We start from the raw sequence: 22,379 nt of genomic DNA on the forward strand, positions 1-22,379 counted from the left end.
CCTTTGCTATAAATTGCTGTAATTCTATTAACTTTTTTGCAGTTCTGAAAACTTTCACAAAGGCATGCCACAAGATGCTTAGAGTACTCTGTCCAATTAAAAGTTTCTTCAGTTGTTCAGACTGAATGACTGGTGTCTTGTTATATTTTGTGTTGTATATATTTATTTAGAAGGTGTTTCTCATCAATGGGATATGAGTCGGACAATTTGATTAGAGGTAACTGTGTTAGGAAAATCTTTATAGAGGGGAAAATACTCAAGTATGTGAAATATCAGTTTTGTTCACTAGAGTGTTTTTTTTTTTTGAAGGCAAAGATTCTTTTCACATATGACCCTTCCTACGGAGCCAATTGGCAAAATCTGTTAGTAGACAAATATTCAAGTTAGGCAATACATTGAATTAATCAGTTATTAGATTCAGCTGTTCTAAGCAACCAGATGCATTTACTTTTTGCCACTCCACATATTAAATTCCTGGGAATGATCAGCAACTATTATATTTAACTGTGCATTGTGTAATCAGGGAATCTGTTAATGTTAAGAACATTCAAGATCCCTTTCATATGTATTTCAAAGAAAAGTCTCATTCAACTTTTCTGTATGTTCACTTAGTCTCTAATGTACTGGTAAGTTACAGCAACTTTCCACTTCCATCTGATCTGCAACAACAGTTTATTTAAACTTCAAGCTGGCATTTGCACTTTCATTAGGTTGCATAGAAAATTAATGTTATATCAGGACTGCAAATGAAAGTCATGTTACAATTCACGATTTCAGAAATAGGAGGTAGGTGTGTGCTCTTTCTTTGAGCTGAGTAAGAGTTGAGCCGTTTACATATTTTGTGTGTATAAACCAAAGAGAGCTATAATCAGGCTCAAAAAAGTTAGTAAAGTTATTGGGTTGAAAGGACAGCCTGGAATTTTAAGGATGTATTGTATTCCACATAACGTAATCCTCTTTGGGAATTAAAGTTCCCAGATTTGTTTTGAAAATTTTTGAGGGAATATTTGGAAAGTTTAGAAAAAATTCTGTTCTGGTTTTGTGTTTGTTTGACACTACTAGCTGAAGCTGGAAAAGAACCTTTAATGCCTTGACTATGTATTTGATCTTAGAGGGAGAATTCAGGGTCACGGCACTCATACTGGTGTGTGTGCACACACGTTGATCTGCAGCCCCTGGGTGCAATGGAGTGCTTAGTCAAGGTCAGCTTCTTCACTGGACATTGCTGCACAGATTTATCTGTCAACAGAACTATATACAGTCACAGCAAATAATGGTCTGTTCAGGTAATATCCACTTTAAGAAAGAATGTTGTCTGATTCAGATGAGAAATAATTATGTAATTAAGTAGTTAGTTTAAATTTCTGTCATAGGATAATCATGTCCTTATCGGAGAATACTGTGTATCTGTGGCCTCAGAGTTGAGACCTCTACGAGGCTCTCCTGACACTGTACTGCTTGGCCATAGCGTTGTAAATAGTCACAGAAAAATACACCTTGTGGGCACTCCTTAGTTTTACACATTTTTTTACACTACAGAAGTAGCAAGATTGTTAGTATCTGTTGAACTGAAGTCTGGTTTCCTTCTGTTGAATCCTGGCTCCTTCCCATCATTAGACAGGTGTTTCTCACAAACATTTGCTCCCTTACCTTAGTAGTAATAGCATGACAGAGGTGGGTGGGTGGGTGGAGGAGCACTAGTGAAGTGCTGTGGACACACAGAGGTTGGTACAGACAGCTCACCTCAGTATTTAACTAGTTTCTTTTGTAAGTTTGGCAGCTTGGATGGGTTCTGGGGGAAAGCTGCTGCTATGAGTAATTGGCTTCACTATTTTAAAATTAGCTTTTACAGTGTCAGTATTTGAAGTCATAAGATCGGCTGTATCTGTACCAAGCAGTGTACAAGGAGGGCGTTGTTACCTTAAGAGTATGTAGATAGGAATATTTGTATATTTGTATAAACCCAAACCAGGCGGGGAAAAAATTTGAGTACTTAACCTGAATGGCATCTAAAAACTTAAGCTTTTAATAGAAATTCTGTTTTCAGAAAATGGTCACCATGTTTGCATTTAATTTCTGATTTCTGAAATGATGTAGAAGGGTGCCTCCACTTAGGTTGGGAAGCTGCTTCTGCCTTGAAATTTGGAGAGTGACAAGTTAAACTTTAGCTGGCTTAGTAAAAGAGCATTGATAGTAGCATCTCTTAGGTAATTACAGTTTAGGTTATGGAGGGAAGAAGTGCCTTCTTGTAACTTATATTTGGCATATTGAAAAGCTAGAAAATATAGCCCAGAAGTTTGCAGGCCTGATTAAAAGCTTGTTGAAAACCAGGCTAGCGTTGTTTGAAATGGTGTGTGGCTGTGTCCCAGAAGTGTGGTTGGTGTTTTCAGAGGAATTGTGTGAGGCTGGGTACCCCAATCACATGAAAATTGAATGAAGCTGGACAAGTGGCAGAGGCTGTTTTTTGTTGCCTTCTAGTTTTTCAGTAGCTAAATCCTAGCAGAAGGTTTTTCATTTGATTTAATAGTTTTATTTTATATTTGCCTTCCAATTAATAGCACCTGATTTTGTTTAAAACACAGGGTTAGAGTGTCTAAATCGGCATGTGTAAAAGCAATAAAGTAATTGATATACTGTACACATTCACAATCATCAATTGGGAAATGAAATGTATTCATCAGATTGTTGGTCAGATCTTATGCCTGCTGATTTAAGGTTGGGTTTTTTTTTTAATCTCCTTTCATCTCTCTTGACAGTTTGCTCTGACTTCACCTTTTTCGTATCGGTTCTGATCTCCTGTAAGCTTGCCTACCCAGGAAGTTGTACTTCCTTTCCTTCTGACCAACACATGGCAAGCATTTTCCAAAAGTCATTACTCGTATTGCTAACGTATCTGGCAGCTCTGACATTGCAAAGTTTCATATAATGCGTCTGTTAGATTTTGGCTTTTCTCATCACAGAGAATTGCTTGTGTTCTTCTGCTTGTTTCATTAATCTTTATTAAGTAAAGATGTAAGCTGTCTTTAATTGAATGTTTTCTTTTGGCAAAAGAACAAGTCAAAAGGTGTTTCTCATTAATTTGTTATTCAGCAGGGATAGACATCTATCTGGATTGAATTTGTGACAATGTTTAGTCCCTATTTGTAGAAATGCCTATGTCGAACATATTTTTCTATGTTTTGCTCAGAATATCCTATACAGGCTGACTTTATAATGTCATTTGTCATGTGGGAATTGAGCTGCAGGGAATTGGTCTGCGTTGACAGCATGTCTCCGTGTTGGTTTTTCCTCTCCTTTTAGTACAATGTGTTTTATATTTGGTCTTATAAAGTATTATCATGCTATCAAATCATGAAGAAGTGCAGAAATGATGGCTTTTGGTTTTCTCTAGCATGTGATACAAATATTTTGGACAAAGGTCATAATGAGAAATGCTGACCTTTCTTTTTATGACGCAGAAAATCATATTCAGACTTTCCTGTAGCAGTTAGTTACAGGGTCATCATTAGCTCGAAAGCAAATTGTGTTGAAGAAATGAGAGTAGTAATTTCAGGTGTTGCAGGAGTTCTTTTGTCTCCCTTCCAGTTCCTGTGCTTTTAGTAATCTTTCAAGACTTACTACTTTCTCTGTTTTGTGGAAGGCGCAAACTGTGTTTGTGACCCACTGTCCTGTGGAAAGTGTTGAATTTCATCAAATACCAATCAAATATACAATCACCTGAGAAATGAAGAAGCATTTTTATTAACCTTTGTAAAGATCCCAAACTACTTAAGGTAACCTACATAAAAATATTTGGTTTAGGGGGATTGTCCTTTAAGTGATGATATTGCAACACAGTGGTGTCTGTTTATCACAGATGCTTAGTCAAATTGTTTTTATACACGTGTTAGGATTCCTGTCACCATATCATCAGTAACTCCTAAGCAAGCAAATGGGGTGTCCAAATGTGCATTCAGTACATGTCTTGGAATAGCATAGGATCTACAGACACATGGAACTTTGTCTGGGACAAAGTTGTTTATTTGGTTTGCCTGCTTTCTTAAAATTTATGAAGAATGCCTGCCATAAATGTAGCTAAAAATCCTACTGTCATCTGGCAAAAATGAAATAAAGCTATGCTGTAGCTGACATGGTATTATAAAGCTGGAAAGACACATTAGTCTGTTTGTCTAACAGAGTTCTTTTTGGAAACAGTTTTTGCTAGCATTTTTAAATTTAGTGTGACGTTTTTGAGCATCTGGCATTTGGCAGCTTCACTAATAACACTTCAGTGCAGTCTAACAGCTTTTACTGTTATTGCATTTTTCCTAATCTTCAGCCTGACCTTTCTCACTTCATAATATTTATTTCTGTCTCTCAGAACAGAATCATTTAGGGTGGATTCCAAAGCAAAGTATGTCTCTCTTATGTGATAAATATATTGAGCATTTTAAAGTGGATAAACTAGCAGTAGTTTGTTATGACATGTTATTTTTTCCCAAAGTTTTGTCCCATATGATGCCTGCAAATATTATCATTTTTCCTGTGGTATGTTCCAAAGCTTGAGTGCCATCACATGGCACTTGTACACTAAGCACAGAAATGATTAGCTTCATTGTGTCAGAGGTGACTTTGCATTTCAGACTAATTGGCCCCCTTTCGTCATAGCAGGAATGTCACACCAATGCTAGAGAGGTAGCTAAGATTTATTTTTCCATTGAAAAGTGTCTGTATTTTATTACATCTCTCTGATCCATCCAGAAATATCTGGGGAAAGAAGTACTTGTAGTTCTTCCCCTTTGTCAGGAATTGTAATGTATTAATAACGATGTAATTTAATCGGATAATAGCAGCAGTCTAACTCTTAGTTTTAATTGGAATGGGTATATATTGACGATATTTATGGGAAATTTATTTGTCTGAATTCATTTTACCAAATGAATCTTTAATCAGTTGCAATTAGTGTCCTACATAAAGTTACTTCTGTAATGCCCCCGGCTAGTGATGAGGATCTTAGTGCTGTTATAATTTACCATTTGTCTTGACATGATTAAGTTTTGCTAGATAAATATTTTCTTTGGGGCATTTTGAGTCTTCTCTTGTTGCTCTGTATCAAAGATTTGGCCATCAAACAACTGGAGGATTTTTTTAGAACAGTTGTGAGCTGCATTATCCCATATTAGCTGCCTTATTTTATGGAACTGTCATATTCCCCCATATTTCCCCCAAATAGGGAGTGGAGGGGGGGAATGTTACAGGAACAGATATATCCTTTTCTATGTCACATTAAGCATGTCTCATTTTGAATATCCATACACTGCATGTTAAGCTGCAGACTTCAAGAGAGATGGTGGAGATCTTAGTTAAGAATATTCTTTCAGAATTTTCAGCTGCAAGTTTATCTTTAACCACTTGGAAAGTTCTGAAAAACAGGGGATGCTAAATATAGCCAGTAAGGTCATTTTCTCCATTCTTGTCTGAGATAAGGGAACAGGACTGCTGGTGGAAATTGTGAGGGATATAGGATTGCTGGTGGAAAGCTGTGCCTTTCACTTTGTAAATGCCTACCATAGACCCATGTTTCCCTTAAGCTGATACAAAGCAGCCAGCGCAATTTATTCTGTCAAACTTGTCTCGCACCCCGTTCCTTTTTCTTGCTTAATAAGAGGTAAAGACAATAAAGGTACACTTTCTTACATAGAAGATAGACTTGGCTGCAGGGTCAGGACAGGAAAAGGAAGATTTAGGTGTAAGTGACTACGCTGAATAAGCAAGTAGTCCTTTAGTGGACAGCTAGGGTTTGTGTGTCTGGTGGTTTCAAATGCTTGCTACGCAGATTAAATAATGTAATGACAATTTTTAGGAGGCGCTTGGAGATCTGACTGGGGCTTATAGTGTCTTGAACCAGTTTGATTGTGAAACTGATGTATATTTTGAAGTACAGCAAAACAGCTCAAACTGCAACAAGTTTGAGATCCAGGTATGTGAGGGTATGGCAGGTATCACAATAAATTGTGCCTTCCTAGTGCAAGGTGTAGAATGGGAATTTTGGGAGTCAAATACGGATTTGGGGGGTGTGTGAGAAACTTTTTGTTCTTTCCAGATTCTGTTTTACACAAACCCGAAGTTTACATGAGATTAGGCATCTATGCAGCTCCCTCTCCAACTGAAAAGATGTAGAAAACTATGTTTTATTAAATTGAGATTTAAGTTCTTTTGTCACTCCTCTGAAATGTATGCCCCAAAATAAAAACATATTCACTGGATTTAAGGGACTAAAATTCTGTACTGTTAGAAAGAGACTATTTTAAATATTGACTGTAGTTTAAGGAGGTGAACTCCACTAGAGGGCAGTTCAGAGCAAGGGTGTAATCAGTTGCCTTTCAACTTCAGAGGCCGTTGTTGTAAAGTCTATGTGTTCTGTATTCAACGGGGATTATCTTTTTAACCTAGAGCATTTTCTGTTGTGTCTAAACTAATAAGCCACTAAGTAAGTTATACTAAACAGGAACCTCTATTTAGGGTTAAGCATGTGTGTGATTGCAAATCTATGCATTGCACGCTGAATTCAAGTGTGAGAGAATGCAGGAGATTTGGACAAACATAAACTTTTAAGTGACATTTTTATATCTTTAAGAAGTTGTTTAATATAATTTATATATATACACACACACACATATAAACATGCATATAATTGTGTATATATTACAGTTATGGTGAGATCTATGCACCAGGCTGAAAATTTTCTGAATGTAATTTTGTGTTCTCTTTCAAACTTTTTGTATTTTTGTTCATAATTATTTCTAAAACATCTGTACTGGGCTGCTCCATTAACCTGTGTAGTGTACTAGAATAATAACGTTCAGCCTCTGACTTTTGTCTGGATGAGATCTTTCACTTTTAGAAATAGCTGTTTCTTACTTGACTGTTACAGTTAGATGGCTACCTCTTCTTCCGGGCATTTTATATGTCCACAGTTCCCGGGGCAAACCATTTCCAATGGCAATAGATTTTGTTGCTATACTAGATTTGTCAATTCAGATCAAGAGCAGAATTATGTATTTTTTTGTTTGTTTTTAATCTGTTGTGACCCGTGAAAACTAATTAAACACTCCTTAGAATATCTAATTTTAACCAGAAAGCCATTAGATAATAATTTTTATTTTGAAACTAGGCTGTTATAATGTGAGAAAAGGACTTTAAAAATTGTATTTCTAAAATACCACTAGAAAAAGGCATGGCTTGTTGCCTGTCACCTTTCCTGAATATAGTGTTTGAGGGATGAGTGTTTGTCCTTACCAGAAGAGCATTGCAAAGTATTTTATAGTTGTTCTGTCTACATACTAAATGCTTAATTTTCAGATGTTTTCTGTTTATAAAAACATTTGTGTGAGCAGATGTGTTGAGATGTCTCTTCTTTGTTAATAATTGAGGCCAGTACGTAATTTCTCACTTAATTCAATATGCTTTTCGCTATTCAATTAAACTTGTTTTGAGTAATTCTTTTTATTGAGCAAGATTTTGTTTTTGAAGTGGCCCCACACATTTAAATGGTTTTAATGCTACAGCTATTCCAATGAGATAATGGTATATGCCTATTTAGAACCCTTCAGAGCATTTTTGGGTGGATCCGCCATATTTGATGTGCTAGTCCTGTTGTGTTTGAAAATGAAAACACTTTTTTCTGTAAACATAAGGGTGTGGATGTGAAAGGAAATGTCACCAGTTGCTCTTCAGGGTCTCACAGTCAGCAGTTGTCAGAGACACGGTTTCGAATAGAGTGGGTAAACTGGTAGGTTTTCTTAATCTCTCCTGTGAGCAGTCAATAATATACAGATTTGACCATGAGAGAAGTGTTGAATCCTTTCTTCTGAAATGTTTTTTTTGAGGCTGCATTGACAATGTCAGTGTGCTGGCTGCAGTACCCTGATATTCCCTGTGACACTGAGTGGAGAAGATTTGCTGTCTCCAGTAAAATATCAGATAATTAAGATAGTTTGTGGTATAATGGGAAAATCCGTATGACTACTGGGTGTTGTTTTGCTTGGTATGATTTACTGACCATTAATTGGAGTAACAAAGTGCTTTAACTCCAGTTTGACGTGATCATTATTCTCATGCACGTGAACTGTATATTAGAAGTCATTTATGAAGTTTGTACATAACAGCATTGGTCCAAGTGGAGGAACAGAGGAAGACTACCCCAATGAGTAATGATTTTTAATTGTGTGCTGTAATCAACAAAGCCAATGTTTAGACTGTCACATCTACCAAACAGACTGTGTGTAGAAAAGATTATTCCAGGATAATAATTAAAAGGAATTTAGGAGATTCAGGAAGTTTTATCTTGTAGAATATGTTGATATATTTTTATTTTAATACTGTCATTGCAACTAAGAGCAATACAGAAACATTCCCTTAAAATTGCCAAGCAAACTAGGAATCTTGCCTGTGATAAATATCTCCCATTTGCTCCTGTAATTAGGGGACTTCTCCTAGAGATATCTGAAAAGGGAAAAGAAAGCATGAGAATAGCTTTTGAATTTTGCTACCTATTTGAGGAGAGACTCTTAAATCTGATTCTTAAGGGCTCTGATGGTTTCTATTAGTTCTAATAATAGCAAACATGTTGCTCCTTCCCTGTTGACTTTTCCCCTCTGCATTGGTGGTCACTGGTTCCATAAAAGAAAACCAGAGTTGGTTCTTTGACCACTTAAGATCATTATGTTGTACAGGCCCAGTGGATTAACTGCCTCCAATTTCACCCCTAAATTATTAGGTTGTACTATGATTGACAGGCAGTAATCCCTGGCAGGGGAATAGCATTGATGTCTGGATTTGTAACCTCTTGAGTTGATCCTGCAAAACCTCCTCAGCTGGAAGATTTTGTGGTGGTTGTTGGAAGAACATGATGAGTTAAAGCAGACAAAAGCAAGAGAGCATCCTTCTGGCTACAGCTGTTAATTCTATAGCTGAACAAAATCGTAATTATGTAGTTCCATAAAAGTTTTTTTATTTATTTTGCATTTCATTGTTGCCAACTCTTGGCAAACAGATTGTGTGTACTTGCTAAAGAGACAGCCTTGCCCTCTGTTGTAAACAGTGTTTTAATTTGAAGGTTGCTCTGTTTAGATGTGGAATAAAGTAAGAGAAACAAGGGGGGAACAATTCATGTGTCTAAACCATGGTGTCATTATTTTAGTATTGTTTGTTGTATTCAAGGTATCTTTATGGCAGAGCGGAGGTGTAACATGGGCAACATGGCCCTGTTGGACAGCAGTTGGAGGCCTGTAGAGATACCGTAGAGCCTCTGAAATGGCATCTGAATTCCACCTCAGCTGACCCAGGAAATTAAAAAAGGAATTCTATCTGAAGTGAATGAAACATAGCACGGCCAGAAATCTGTCTAGAATTAAGATCAAACACATCATCAACCTGCACAGGATAAATCCAACCGTTTACTCTTAAAAATGTGCAGGAATAGAATATAATAGCATTCATTGGTTGTACAATCTGGACAAATTGTGAACAAAAGCTGTTGAGAAATACTAGTTGGTTCCTTTCTGTACTAAAATAATAATATGTGTTTATGTTGTACTTGTCCTTGATAGAATTACTAACTGTTCACTTTCTGTTTTAGGTTATGGTCAGACTGGTCCAATGGTTCAGAGAGGTGGATATGACTCCATTGCAGCTGCTGTTTCTGGTCTCATGCATATCACAGGGCATGAGGTATGGTGCTTAACTTAAAAGTTTAATAGAATTTCTGTGCCATATTCTAAAACTTAATGCTGCATGGAACAAGTTAGCCTATGCTAACACATCTGTTATGCATGCCCTCCTGAGTCCAACAAGAGGTCTTAACTTTGTAAATCTAAGAAAATGATAGTGCTTATGTTCTTCTGGTATCTCACTCCAGGCTTGCAAAGCCAATACTTGAGAGTCAAAAAATGGAAGGAAAATGGTATCCTAAATCTCCAGTGAATAAATTGACAATTTATGCTAACCTGTTAATGGCCACTTGTAGTCACTTCAAGAGCTGTAATAGACACATTGTTCACACCTGGATGATGGAACCATACATGTGTGTGTGAAGTCTCACCATATGGCTATTCCCCCTTAAAAAAAGAGGGAATTGTGAAGCCATACAGATAACTGACAAACTGTCTTTTCAGTCATCCTGCCTGAGAATAAGCAGAGAGATGCCATTTGTGGCTCTAGAAAAGCTTTGTGTGCTGCTTTTTCTGCTGATATACAAGATCTTTGGTAGTTGCAGTAGTGCAGGAAGCATTACAGAAGTAGTTTAGTGTCTGGATTCCAGGGATACACTGAATGTGTGTCTTAACCTCAAAAAAATGCTGGTCAAGTAGGCATGTACTTAAACTGTCTCGAATCACCTACAGATGCAGAGAATGTGGTCTCCAAATGTGACTTCCCAAGTGAGGTAGTGTTACAAGTCTGTTCTATGCATCATGAACACTAGATGGTCTTCTGTGGTGGTGCTCCTGAAACTCTGGAGGTAGAAGTGCTGATCTTTAGAATATGAAACTTGCATGCCCTAGATAAACAAGTTCACAAAGTTTTTCTACTTAGTGTCAGATATTCATGTTTGAGTAGGTTGTTGAAAGCTAACCGTGCATGATCTGGATATAACTCTACAGTAGGATTGATATTCTGTTGATAGATTTGTTTTCTGCCGAAAACAATGGCACACATTAGAACTCTGTGCTTGTGGCAGTTATTGTTACCAGAGTCCTTCCTTCTATTAAAAAAAAAAAAAACCAAACAAACAAAAAAAACAACAAAAAAAAACGCCAGTCGAGCGTTGCTTGCCTGAAGAAGCTGCAACATCTCGTGCCTAGTGTCCTAAGACTGCCTGCCCATTGCTGCCATGTTAGTGATACATACCTATAGGATGTCCCATCTCAGAACACGAGAAGACACGGAGTTGAGTGCAGTCCTTACAGGTACTTCTCTTCAAATGTATAATGCACATATACACTAAGCAATGACCAATCACAGTAACTGTAGTGTAAGTAATTTTTGCATTCTGACCCTGGTGTCTATAGAACTTCCAATACAATGCCAGAAACTTCATGCACACCTCAAAATATACCAAACAAAATTAAATGGGAGTATAAAATGTTAGAAAGGGGCAAATGTTGCTAGTACCACATGAAAAAGGCAAGTATGTTGAAAAATTGCAAAAAACCCAGGACTCTTGTAAAGCTTTTCAATGATATGTGAATGACAGAAAATACAAGTGTTACACTGAATAATTGCATGTAAGTTGTATTATGAGTAATATTCCTCAGTGGCCATTATGAAGATGGATTTTATTAAAAGATTGTGTTAAGATCTACACTGGAAATCCAGATGTTTGCATCACCTCACCAGGACTTGAGGCAATGTAATCATAGGAATCATTTAATCATTGTTAGTAACAGTTCCATTTAGTCACTGGGGGCTTTTAACAGTTCATTCAAACTTAGTCATTCTCTTGCATGATTAAAATAAACATGCTAAAACTTGCTTCTTATTTTTCGTTATTTGAAGTTGGTCATATATTATTTCATCAGTTTCTCAAAACCATTTTCTGATCTATAGAGGGACCATTTTGTTTCTAAGACTTAAGTGGCTAATGATTCCAAAGAAGCAAATTTGCCTTTTGTTATTGTAGTGAAAATTTACTCAGGTGTCTTTAAAATCATATTGTATGCTTGTTTGAAAGGTACTTTAAAATAACATTTATGCACATGTGACTGAGTTGTGTTTAAAAATTCCACAAAACTAGCTCTGAAAAAAGTAGAAAACCTTGTTCCAGTCAGTGTGTAGAAAAGTGGCCAAAGTAAAGAAGAAAAAAGAATCTTGTTCCCTTTTTCATGCTGTTTTCCTTTATTAAACCTTGAATTATTTGTTGACCAGACAACAAGGAGTTCATGTACTAAAAGTAATGTGATAATTTGAAGTATACCCTAGTAGACTATAGTATGATTTTTTTCTTAAATAAAATTGAAAATGCCAGTCTTATGAACTGGAAAAAAAAAGTTATGACAGTTAACACTGGTTTTGTATTGCATTGCAGTATCTATAGATAATCAGCATAATGTCATCAGTATCGCAGTGCTCTGTGAAAACTTCCCTTCAGTAAACAAGCCCTTGAATGTGCTTGCAGGATGGTTTTAGAGGTTATCAGCTGATGCAGTAGAAGAATTATAATGAATTTGAGCAGCAGCAATAAAACATCTGTATACATCACTGAGGTGCTTAATTTTGAGGTATGTTAATACATATTTACAGCTCCTCGCAAAGCATTTTAATAACAGGATACTGAAATTATGTCCTGTATCTGACGTTTTAAAAATGGATAAAACTAATAATATATATATTCCATTTTAGCTTAGAGAAATTTCATATTGTGAATTTTAGTTTGTTCCAACCACCTGGCTACTGATTTAATATCTCAGAGATATTGAAGATCATATAACTTCATTGGCTACTGAGGCCATGCCTCTAGTCAGTAAAGTCTTAGTATTAAGCAATGAAATCAATATATTACTAGCACAGGATTTAGAGCAAAACTTAAACCTTCATTAAGTCTGTCACATAGCATTCATTTTCTTCAATACTTTATTTTTCATGTAACACTGTAATTTTTGAGGCAGTAAAGAGACCACAGTGGAAGAGATGGAAGTTTATGACTACCTTTTTATTAAGGAAATAAAGATAGTCTAATACAAATGTGGAACGCACAAAAGAGGCACAATAATATCACATTTTATACTTTGAAAAAATCAGTATGAAATTCACAAGATCATATGCTTTACATATCTGATTTTTAAGATCTAAGAGAAGATTCCTGCATAAAGAAATTCTGAATGGCTTGCTTTTCTTTTTTTACTAGGAAATAGTTGTTACTGAAATGACTTAATGCTGATTACTTTGAAATGCTTCTGAGAGAAGTTCTGAACCTTGAAATCAAACTGTAGCTTCTGAAGGATTGCAAAGTTAGGCACAAACCACTGTGTTTGGGCTAGTGTTGTTTTTGCTGATTGTACAAAGCTGAACACAGCATACAGTAGAATGCTTTCTTTAAACCATTTTTTCATGTGCAGAAACTGCATGGAATTCAAGCTCTTACACATGTACTTGATTACCTCTGTATTAGAAATATATGACACCTGTGGAATTTGAAATTCTAGCGTGTTTATGAAAATTTACAAGCAATAGCGGGGAATCTGTTTTGTGTAAATCTGTACCACAAACCCATTTTGAATGAAAGTAGGTGCTTTAGGCTACATCCAGTTGTTCTTGACATAAATTAAAATATGGTAAAAGGAGAGAGTTTACACTGATGACACTTTTACTGTCCTGGATGACATAATTTATAGGTATTTCCTGGTTAAACAACACATTCAAGTTTCATATTTGATGAACAGAAAGCTTTTAGTTAATATATTCAGATACATCAGTGCCAGATGAATACTCCTTTGATGAAAAATTCTATGACTCATTAAGGCAATAACTTTAAAATAATTAAATAAAACCCAATTTGGATACAAATCCCCTTCCATCTCCAAGTGGGTTATTACTCACTTTTTTCAATATTCAGGGTATCTTTATGGTGGTGCATTCTTTCTTGCTGAACAAACGTTTTTGTTTTACTGAACATGAGACAGCAAGACATGATTGGGATCTACAATACCAGAGGGGCCATTCTTCAGCTTAAAACCAAACAAACTGCAACAAAAGAGTACACGTGGTCTATAGCTCAGAGCTGTTGAAAAATATAGCCATTGCTGGTTCATATTAGCTTCAGCAGCTATTTCCCATCTGTAAAGACTACTAGACTTAGAATACTTTTATTAAGCATGTAATTTTAGAACAATTTCCATATTTAATGGATCGTAGCAGGGCTCATTGACTGGGCTTATAACTAGACTTGTTGGGGGAGGGGGGATATTATCAGGCTTGCTCATGACAAGACAAGGGATGACACTCCAAGGTTTGAGGGATGGGTCCCTGAGATGTGCTGGGTATGCTGCAGCACACCGAAAATCTTATGGAGATGAGCCAGGGGCTCCTAAGGCAATAGGAACTGGGGAGTCACAGATAAAACACCTCAAAGGAAGGCCACTTGCAGAGCAACACGAAGGAAATGCAGCCACTCCAGCCTGTAAGTCAGCTTCATCAGGGGCCCAGCTGAAGTGCCTCTATGCAAATGCACGTAGCATGGGGAACAAACAAGAGGAGTTAGAGACATGCGTGCGCCTCCAGGGCTATGATCTCATTGGTATCATGGAGACATGGTGGGACATCTCCTGTGACTGGAGTGTTGGAATGGAGGGATACAGTCTCTTCAGGAAGGACAGGCGGGGGAGATGAGAAGCGGGTGTTGCCCTCTATGTCAATGAACAGCTGGAGTGCATGGAGTTCCACCTGGGGGTGGATGAAGAGCCAATGGGGATGGATGGAGACCTTATGGGTCAAGATTAAAGGGAACGTGGGACAGGTGACATTACAGTGGGTGTCTGCTGCAGGCCACTTGACCAGGATGATGGAGTGGATGAGGTCCTCCATAGACAGTTAGGAGCAGCATTGCGTTCACAGACCCTGGTCCTCATGGGGGACTTCAACCACCCCGATATCTGTTCGAGGGACAACGCAGCAAGGCACAAGAAATCCAGGAAGTTCTTGGAATGTGTCGATGGCACCTTTCTTCTTCAAATGGTAGAGGAGCCATGCTAGTCCTTGTCCTTACCAACAAGGAGGAGGTGGTGGGGAATGTGAAACTCAAGGGCAGCCTTGGCTCCAGTGATCGTGAAATGGTAGAGTTCAAGATCCTTAGGGCAGCGAGGAATGTGCACAGCAAGCTCACTACCCTGGACTTCAGGAGAGCAGACTTTGGCCTCTTGAGGGATCTGCTTGGCAGGGTAACATGGATGAAAGCACTGGAGGGGAGAGGGACCCAAGGAAGCTGGTTAGTATTCAAGGATCACCTCCTCCGAGCTCAGGAGTGGCGTATCCCAAGAAAGAAGTTGTCAGGCAGAAAAGACGGTAGGCCTGCATGGATGAACAAGGAGCTCCTGGACACACTCAAAAGCAAAAAGGAGGCCTACAGAGAGTAGAAGCAAGGACAGGTAGCCTGGGAAGAATACAGAGAAACTATCTGGGCAGCCAGGAACCGGAGTAGGCAAGCTAAAGCCCAGATAGAATTAAATCTGTCCAGAGACATCAAGGATAACAAGAAAAACTTCTCTAAGTATGTTAATAAGTATGACTACACTTAGAGTTTAGACATAACTAACTAAAGTAATTCTGTAAATTCAATTTTATTGAATTTATGCTAGATTAGTTTAAAGGCATTTATGGGAACTTTGTTGAATGGTTATTATTTATCAATTATACTGATTTTTAATTGACTTATGATAGGCTTACTTAAGTGCTGAAACTCTGAACCAGTCTCCTTAACTTTGCACTGCTGTTTGTGGACTGTACTTCAAGGCAAACAACAGCTGTCAGAATCTGAGCATCTGACCTCCAACTTTTTGGAGTAGGAAATGGGAGAATGTGTCAGAAGCAGCACTTTTAAACTTGTATTGATAAAAGCCTACCTCGACTGAAATTAGAAGTTCATTTTGCCATTGATTGCAGAGGGGCTGTACTTCATTCCAATGATTAGGGAAGTTCTGAAACACATGATGTAAATCAAGATTCTTCCCTCGATGCCAGAAAAAAAGGATGACATACTGAAAAAGAATATTTGAACCAACAACTTTATAGTTATTTTTTGTCAGAAGATCAAGAATTTGAATGTATTTGCAGGTGTAATAGGCACATGTGTAAACATAACAAAGTTGGTTTTGTTTTCTCACTAGAAGCCTGGAGTGCATGTACTGGAAAACACAAACCTGAGATTTGGCTGGGGAAGGTCCAGGAGAGGAGGGAGAAAAAGCGAGTGAGAAGAGCAAAGCAATATGGTTCTGTCTTTTAAACAGGCATGCACCCGTGTCAGTGTACCATAGAAATCCTTTCGACCTTTGGCTTCCAGGCATAATGAAATTCAGTTTTCACTAGATTCTCTTACTTCTGATGGTATCTCTTTCCTTTTTGCATTGGTGAGTTGGAGCATTAGGGCAAAAAGTAGCAAAATGAATCATTCATAATTTGCAGTCTGCAGCATCACCAAGTTACAGAATTGCGTAGATACTGCAAGAATCTGCAAGATATTGTTTTTCAGTGGTGGTTTTTATGCTTCAGTTCACTCAAAGATACTCTTATTTCTTGCAGGTTGCAATGCAGAAATCTGTAAACACTTTTTCAGACAAGTTGCGTAGAATGTACTATAAGAAAAAGTAATGTTTTGCCTCTTCTTGTTTTCCTTCCTTTTTTTTTTTGTGTGTTTTGTTTTATCTTGGGGTGTTTTCTTCTTTCTCTTTAGGGTGGTGAGCCAGTTAGACCAGGAGTAGCCATGACAGATCTTGCTACTGGGTTGTATACATATGGGGCAATTATGGCTGGTTTACTTCAGAGGTATAAGACGGGGAAAGGACTGCACATTGACTGTAATCTCTTGTCATCTCAGGTAGGAGTTTTAAAAAAAATTGCTTTTTGTTGTATGGATATTTGAGCCTAAGAATAACATTTTGACATAAATTAATGCAAATTAGTTAGTACAACTAATGACAACAATAATAATGACAATAATGGCATTAGTGACAGCTTCCTTATTCTGCCACTCTGGCAGTGACCATTTTGCGTGACATGGTTATAGTTGCTACTGCATTATGTTTGGTTTTTGCTTTTTACGAAGGACCTCCATGTTCTTCGAAGACATGGGTTAATCAAGGTTTATAATATCCCTGAGACTGTAAGTAACAGTTGTAGTAGATCATTTGAGATAGACAAGCATAAATAGTGAAACCGCTGTTGGAAAGGAAGCCTTGGCACTAGGTAATATTACCATCAGTGTGATTGAATGACTTGTGCAAAATCATCCAGAGTAATCAAGTATCACCCAAGTATCAAAGTAAATCTAATCTGGGAAGTCTGCCTTTGGCTCTGGGAATTAAAGAGTAAAGTAAGCCTGAAGATGCAGCATTTTCTCTCAGCGCATTAAAGAGAAATCTCACCAAAATTGTAAAGACAAAGATGTATACCACGAATAACAAGAACTTTAAATTGCCCTTCAACATTTAAGCATCATTGGTGCAATGATTTATACTTCAGAAGAAGAAAGTGCTGTTGGTAAGAGCTGCATGTGATCGGATGATACCTTGTCTTGCTGGTGTAGCTACCTGCTGGTAGCAACAGGGTGCGTGGTGCGTAGGAATTCTCGTGTACATTTTAAAATGTACATCAAAACTGTATGCAGTACTCATCAAAACTACTACAGTGCTCTGTTATTTTTTTCTTTATTCAGTTGTATATTTCTTCACGTTATACCTGTCAGTACAGTTGAGAGATGATACAGTGCCCATTGTGCAACAAATTGGCCCTGGTGTGAGCAGGAGGTTGAACGAGATGACCTCCAAAGGTTTCTTCTCCCCTGTATCACTGTATGATAATAAAGATTGAGGTTGCTCTTGTTTTAATACCTACAGAAATCAGATCTGGAAAGGAGGAGCTTAAATCAACAAAGAATTTTTCATTTGTTTCAGAAATGTGTCTAAGGGCTGAATTCTTCATCATACTTATGTATATTTGCAAATGTGGTGTCTGTATTTGAAAAATGTAATAAGCAGTTATTTTTCTAAACATTTCTAAACATTTAAAATGTATGTTAAACTCCTGCTAAATATTTTGTACATATATATGGAAGTATTTTTATTTGTTTAATGTGTCTGATAGTGTTTTATAGAATGGCAGCTTCTGCTTGATCTTTTTCATTTCTGATTTTATTAAAAGGACTTCCAGTAATTTCCAGAGACATTCTGTTATTTTTGATTCCTCGTTCCACTGTCTTTTTGCTTTTTTTAATGGAGCTTTCACGATTATTGTTTGATATTTTATCAAATGCTGAAAGTAACAGGAGTTAGTTAGGTGTTGCTGTAACTTTCTTTTTTTATTTCAACTTTATTTAGTTGCCTCATTTGTCTTTAGAATTTTCTCCTTTGTTAGGACAGCTTTGGCTATGCACAAAAGCGTTCTCACGTTGCAGAATTTCCATCTGAAGTTTCACATCATCATCCTCCAGGCTGCTCAGCGGCATACAGAAGAAAGGAAATGAGGACTCGAATAGATGTTAGTGAGCAAAGCATGATACGTGGTGTTTGACTCCTACGTGCTTAGCCGAGGAAGTACTAAATGGTGAAGGGATAATTTAATGCTTTTTTAAAATGTTAATTCATTCCATGCTTGTTATCAGATTATGGTTATCTAAAAGATATTAAGAAGTAAGTCCATACATGCACACTCCTCGTGTAAAATAATGTTTTTATTTACTTCAGTGTTGGGTAAATTAAACTGAAATAAGTTGGTATTTTTGAATCGAGTATGCGCATAATTTGTTATTCAGAAAATAGCCCTTTTGTTTTAGGTAACTCTATATACTTCAGTCCAAATTAACCTTATGGTGTTGGCCCAAGACTGTAATGAGAACATTTATTAAATTGGGAAAAATATTTATGGATGAGGTGCTGGGGTACCAAAAATAAACCCATATGATCAATCCCATTAAAAAACTTGTTAAAATGAATGAGGAACATAACTAACAGCTGAGACTCTCTGAGTACATCTAGCTTTCCTTGTTTGTTTTCTTTCTTTTTGCAAAACTGTTGGTTGCTTTTAAGTCCTTGAGGATGAGCGTACTAAGAAAGAGCAAAAATCTAAAAAGTAATGTAAAAAAAAAAAATTGCTCACGGTATTTCTCATGGTAATGTTTTTTCTTTAGAAGACGATTGCTGTTATACGATCAGGTTCTTGAAAGATCCATGCTTTCAAAGGAATTAGGGTTTAACATACCAAGCTGAGATATCTAAAGCTAGCTCTTCCTCATGTGATGAATGTTTAAAAAGTATGGTCTTTTGAAGTCTCTCATGGATGCTGCCAAAACAATAAGAAACCTAAACTTGTAGACTTTTAGTTTGTTAGGTTCTTCTTGCAGTTGATTAATGGTGGGATCTAGAGGTCGAATAGATGCATCATGGTAACTTTCCCTTCGCTGTGAGTTTCACTGTAGTAATTTTTAATGAGAAAAAAGGAATCGTATTTTCTGTATGTAAAACAAAAGCACTGCTGAACTGTCCTGCTATTAATAGTGTTACAATAGCAGAGAGTTGTGTGAAATCTTTGGCTTTTGTCAGCATTTCATGTGCTGAGCTAATACAACAGCATGCTTGCACCTTTTGTCCATCCCTTCATCTGAACTGAGAGCTGTGAAGCTGGACTATACATATGTCTTCACTGAGCAGTGTTGATGACTTTGTGTCAGAAAGGAAAAAAAAAACAACCCGGGGTTAAAGCACTTAAATAATTAGAAATCCCTGAAAAATGCTGGGTTTATTTTATAGCAAAAAACCTAGCGTGTACATGTCCATCTATGCCTGTGCTGTCATTTTTCTGCATGCCTTATAGAAATGGAAGAATTTTTTTTCGGGGGGGGGGGGGGGGGGGGGGAGATGCTTTTGATATTAATTTCCTGCGCAGATATGCTCATGACAAAGAACGTTGAGCTGAATTCAACTGCCAATGAAAATGATCTGAAGCTTTTTAAAGAAATATCCCACTAACTGGCAAGTTTGTTTAGTATTTAACTGGTCTGTGTAGAACAAAATGATAAATGAAATCCTGTTCTCTGAAGACATGTTGTTTTTAGCATATCTTAAAAGGACATCTTTCTTTCAAATTCTGTATATCAAACATTTTTTGCCCTATAGCTATATAGCAGTTTATTACTACCAAAGAGGACTCCTTTCCCCACAACAAAATAGAATTCTATGATTTTTATTGACAAGAGAGATACGGTGACCGCTAGGATGTGGTTTTGCAGTGAGCACTAACTTTCTATATCTCTCATCTATAAACTTTTAACCCAAGTCATACAATTCCTTTGAAATTTTTGACTTTTAGATGATTTACAGTTGTCAGCTCCAGACCTTTCAGCGTCAGCATCTAAATAGTGTCCTTTAGATGATGCTAGTAAATAAGAAGGAAGTGGGTTTTGGATTTGGTTCCAATTATGCAATTGTGCCTTTTCTTCTGTTGTGGCTTAAAAAAAAAAATCTCTTGGAAGTTTTAATATCCTTCCTGTATTTAATTACAACCAGGCTCCAACAAATACTGTAATAAGTTGGTTTCTCTTGGATTGAAAATCTGCAAGAAGTATTTTACATTTAACATTTCTGCAATTTTGGAGTGTGGTTTTTTTTTTCCCCCCCAGATTCCACAGACAGGATAATGTGGTTAATATTGTTTGTGTTATATGATTGTTCATCAGAAACTTCTCTGCTTCTGATTACTATGTTTTACTAATTCTGCATTTGCTATAGCAAACTCTCAATCTTCTGAAAATTTTAAAGGGACCTTAGAATAAATTATTTTATATATTCCATCTTTGTGCTTTAGTTTGGCAGCTAGTTTATTGAGATAATGGTGAGGTTTAGAAATGATAATTTTTTGTTTCTGGATCACTTTTCCCCAAGACGATTGTGTTAAAGGCTTATCTATTTAAGGTGCTTTTAGTGCTCTCTATTCAGGGCTTTCATGACGTATCTTTAATAATTACTGAGTATAGGTGAAACTGGTAACAATTACATACTGCCTGTAAGATATATATGGCATCACAGGAACCCTGAGCAGTAAGTTGTGTGAGAAATAGCAATCTTGGAACTCAAATACTGTATCCTGTTGCTTCTCTGCTTGGTAACCGAGAGCTGTGAGCTGACTGAATACAGAAAGAAAATATGCCTTTTTAGAGGTCATTGCTGCTGGTGATTTTGGAGGCCAGCTAGTTGTCTTGTTTTGGGTATGGTTTGAATAAGCAGTTCTTTTTTACAGGCTTATAAAGCATCATCTTTGCAAAACGTTGTATTCTTAGTCTCTGTCATGATAAAAAATTGTGTATGTATGGGATGGAGATGCTGTCTTTTTTACTGCATAGCTCTGATATGGAAAGATAATAAAATCTGAATTAACGTGAACATTTCCTTAAATGTATACTGTGCATTAAACACTTTTCTTGGCTCCTATTCTCGATAATTTCCATTGAGGACATCACTATAACTAAGAACAGAATTTATCCCTCAGGGTTTTAAGTGGCCAGAATTTTATTGAATAGACCAGAAGACCACACTAACATGACAATAACTCAATTTAATATTGGCCTCTGTGGAATTTGTGTTGTGATCTCTAATGATCAGTTACACAAAAAGTCGTTGGTAGATCATACTCCAGCTGGATCTTGGATTTATTTAGTGTCTTTCTTTATTCTGTAAGCAGAGTACCTACCCAGATGGCAAGGGAATTTCTTCTTTAGCTGCTATCTGACAGTAAATTCCGTGCCTTTTTTGCCTTTTTGTCTTTGCTACTATTGTTCTTGTGCTAATGAAACTAAGCCTGAGCACGTTGCAGCTTCATTTTCCTGTGTTGAGCTACCTCTGTCATCAATTAGAGAAAGACTAGGAAGGAGACAGAAAAAAATACGCCCCTTTAATACATAGAAAAAATAGAAGTGGCTATCTGGAGTGGGTAGCGGAGAGAGTCTGAAGACAAAGTAAAACATTTCTTTTAATTAGTTTATTATTTAGATGACCTTTGAATAAGGATGTAATTCTGGAAATGGAATCAAGATGTTTGTTGTAGCTTATTACCCGCAGATCATATTTCGGGATCATGCTAAGTCTTAGGAGAAGAAGGATAGCCAGGGTAGCTCAAAAGAAATGGGAATGATTTAAGCAACTAGTAGCAGAATAAGCACTTTTAGTGTACCCCAGAAGTTCACCCCTCCCTCGAAACTCATGGAAGCCTTAAGAAGTCATTCTGTAAATTGGTCAAATTTGGTTAGGGCCTTTCAACACCTCATGCGCTATTTATTTATGTAAATAGCAAGGTAAAGGGCTGTAACTTGATGGAAGAGGTTTAGATTTTATGTCATGGAAAATTTTAAGTTAGCAAAACAATCGATTTCTATGTGCTGTTGAGCCTCTGGAAATCTAATAAACCTTAACAAGTACGTCATTTTATGGGTATGCTGGTGGAACACTAGCGAAGTTTTAACACTGCTTGGTTTGATGGCCTCAGATAGCTGTGATTGGAATTTCTCTGTAGATTATAATTTATAAAAAAAAGATGAAGTAAAGGATGATGCTGAAACAAATTTGGACTAAGGACTTCTTTTTGGTCTGATGAAGCTCTGCTGCCATGACTGTGTTTCTCCATGTTTGTATTATTCAGCAATGTAT

The 22,379-nt window shown here is 36.9% G+C and overlaps 1 protein-coding gene across 9 annotated transcripts in view; it reads left to right on the forward strand.

Moving 5' to 3' along the window:
* The window catches only part of SUGCT (succinyl-CoA:glutarate-CoA transferase), a 336,115-nt gene that overhangs the window by 35,131 nt on the left and 278,605 nt on the right, over window positions 1-22,379 (forward strand). For all 9 annotated transcript variants that reach the window (XR_012585571.1, XR_012585572.1, XM_074575598.1 and 6 more), the window contains 2 exons: window positions 9,620-9,711; window positions 16,421-16,564. Coding sequence is in view for 7 of the 9 variants with exons in the window: in XM_074575598.1 (XP_074431699.1) it covers window positions 9,620-9,711; window positions 16,421-16,564 (236 nt within the window). In the remaining 2 variants the exon portion in view is untranslated. The remainder of the gene's footprint in view (window positions 1-9,619; window positions 9,712-16,420; window positions 16,565-22,379) is intronic.

The sequence above is a fragment of the Larus michahellis genome, chromosome 2, assembly GCF_964199755.1.
Source record: "Larus michahellis chromosome 2, bLarMic1.1, whole genome shotgun sequence".
Taxonomy (NCBI): Eukaryota; Metazoa; Chordata; class Aves; order Charadriiformes; family Laridae; genus Larus; species Larus michahellis.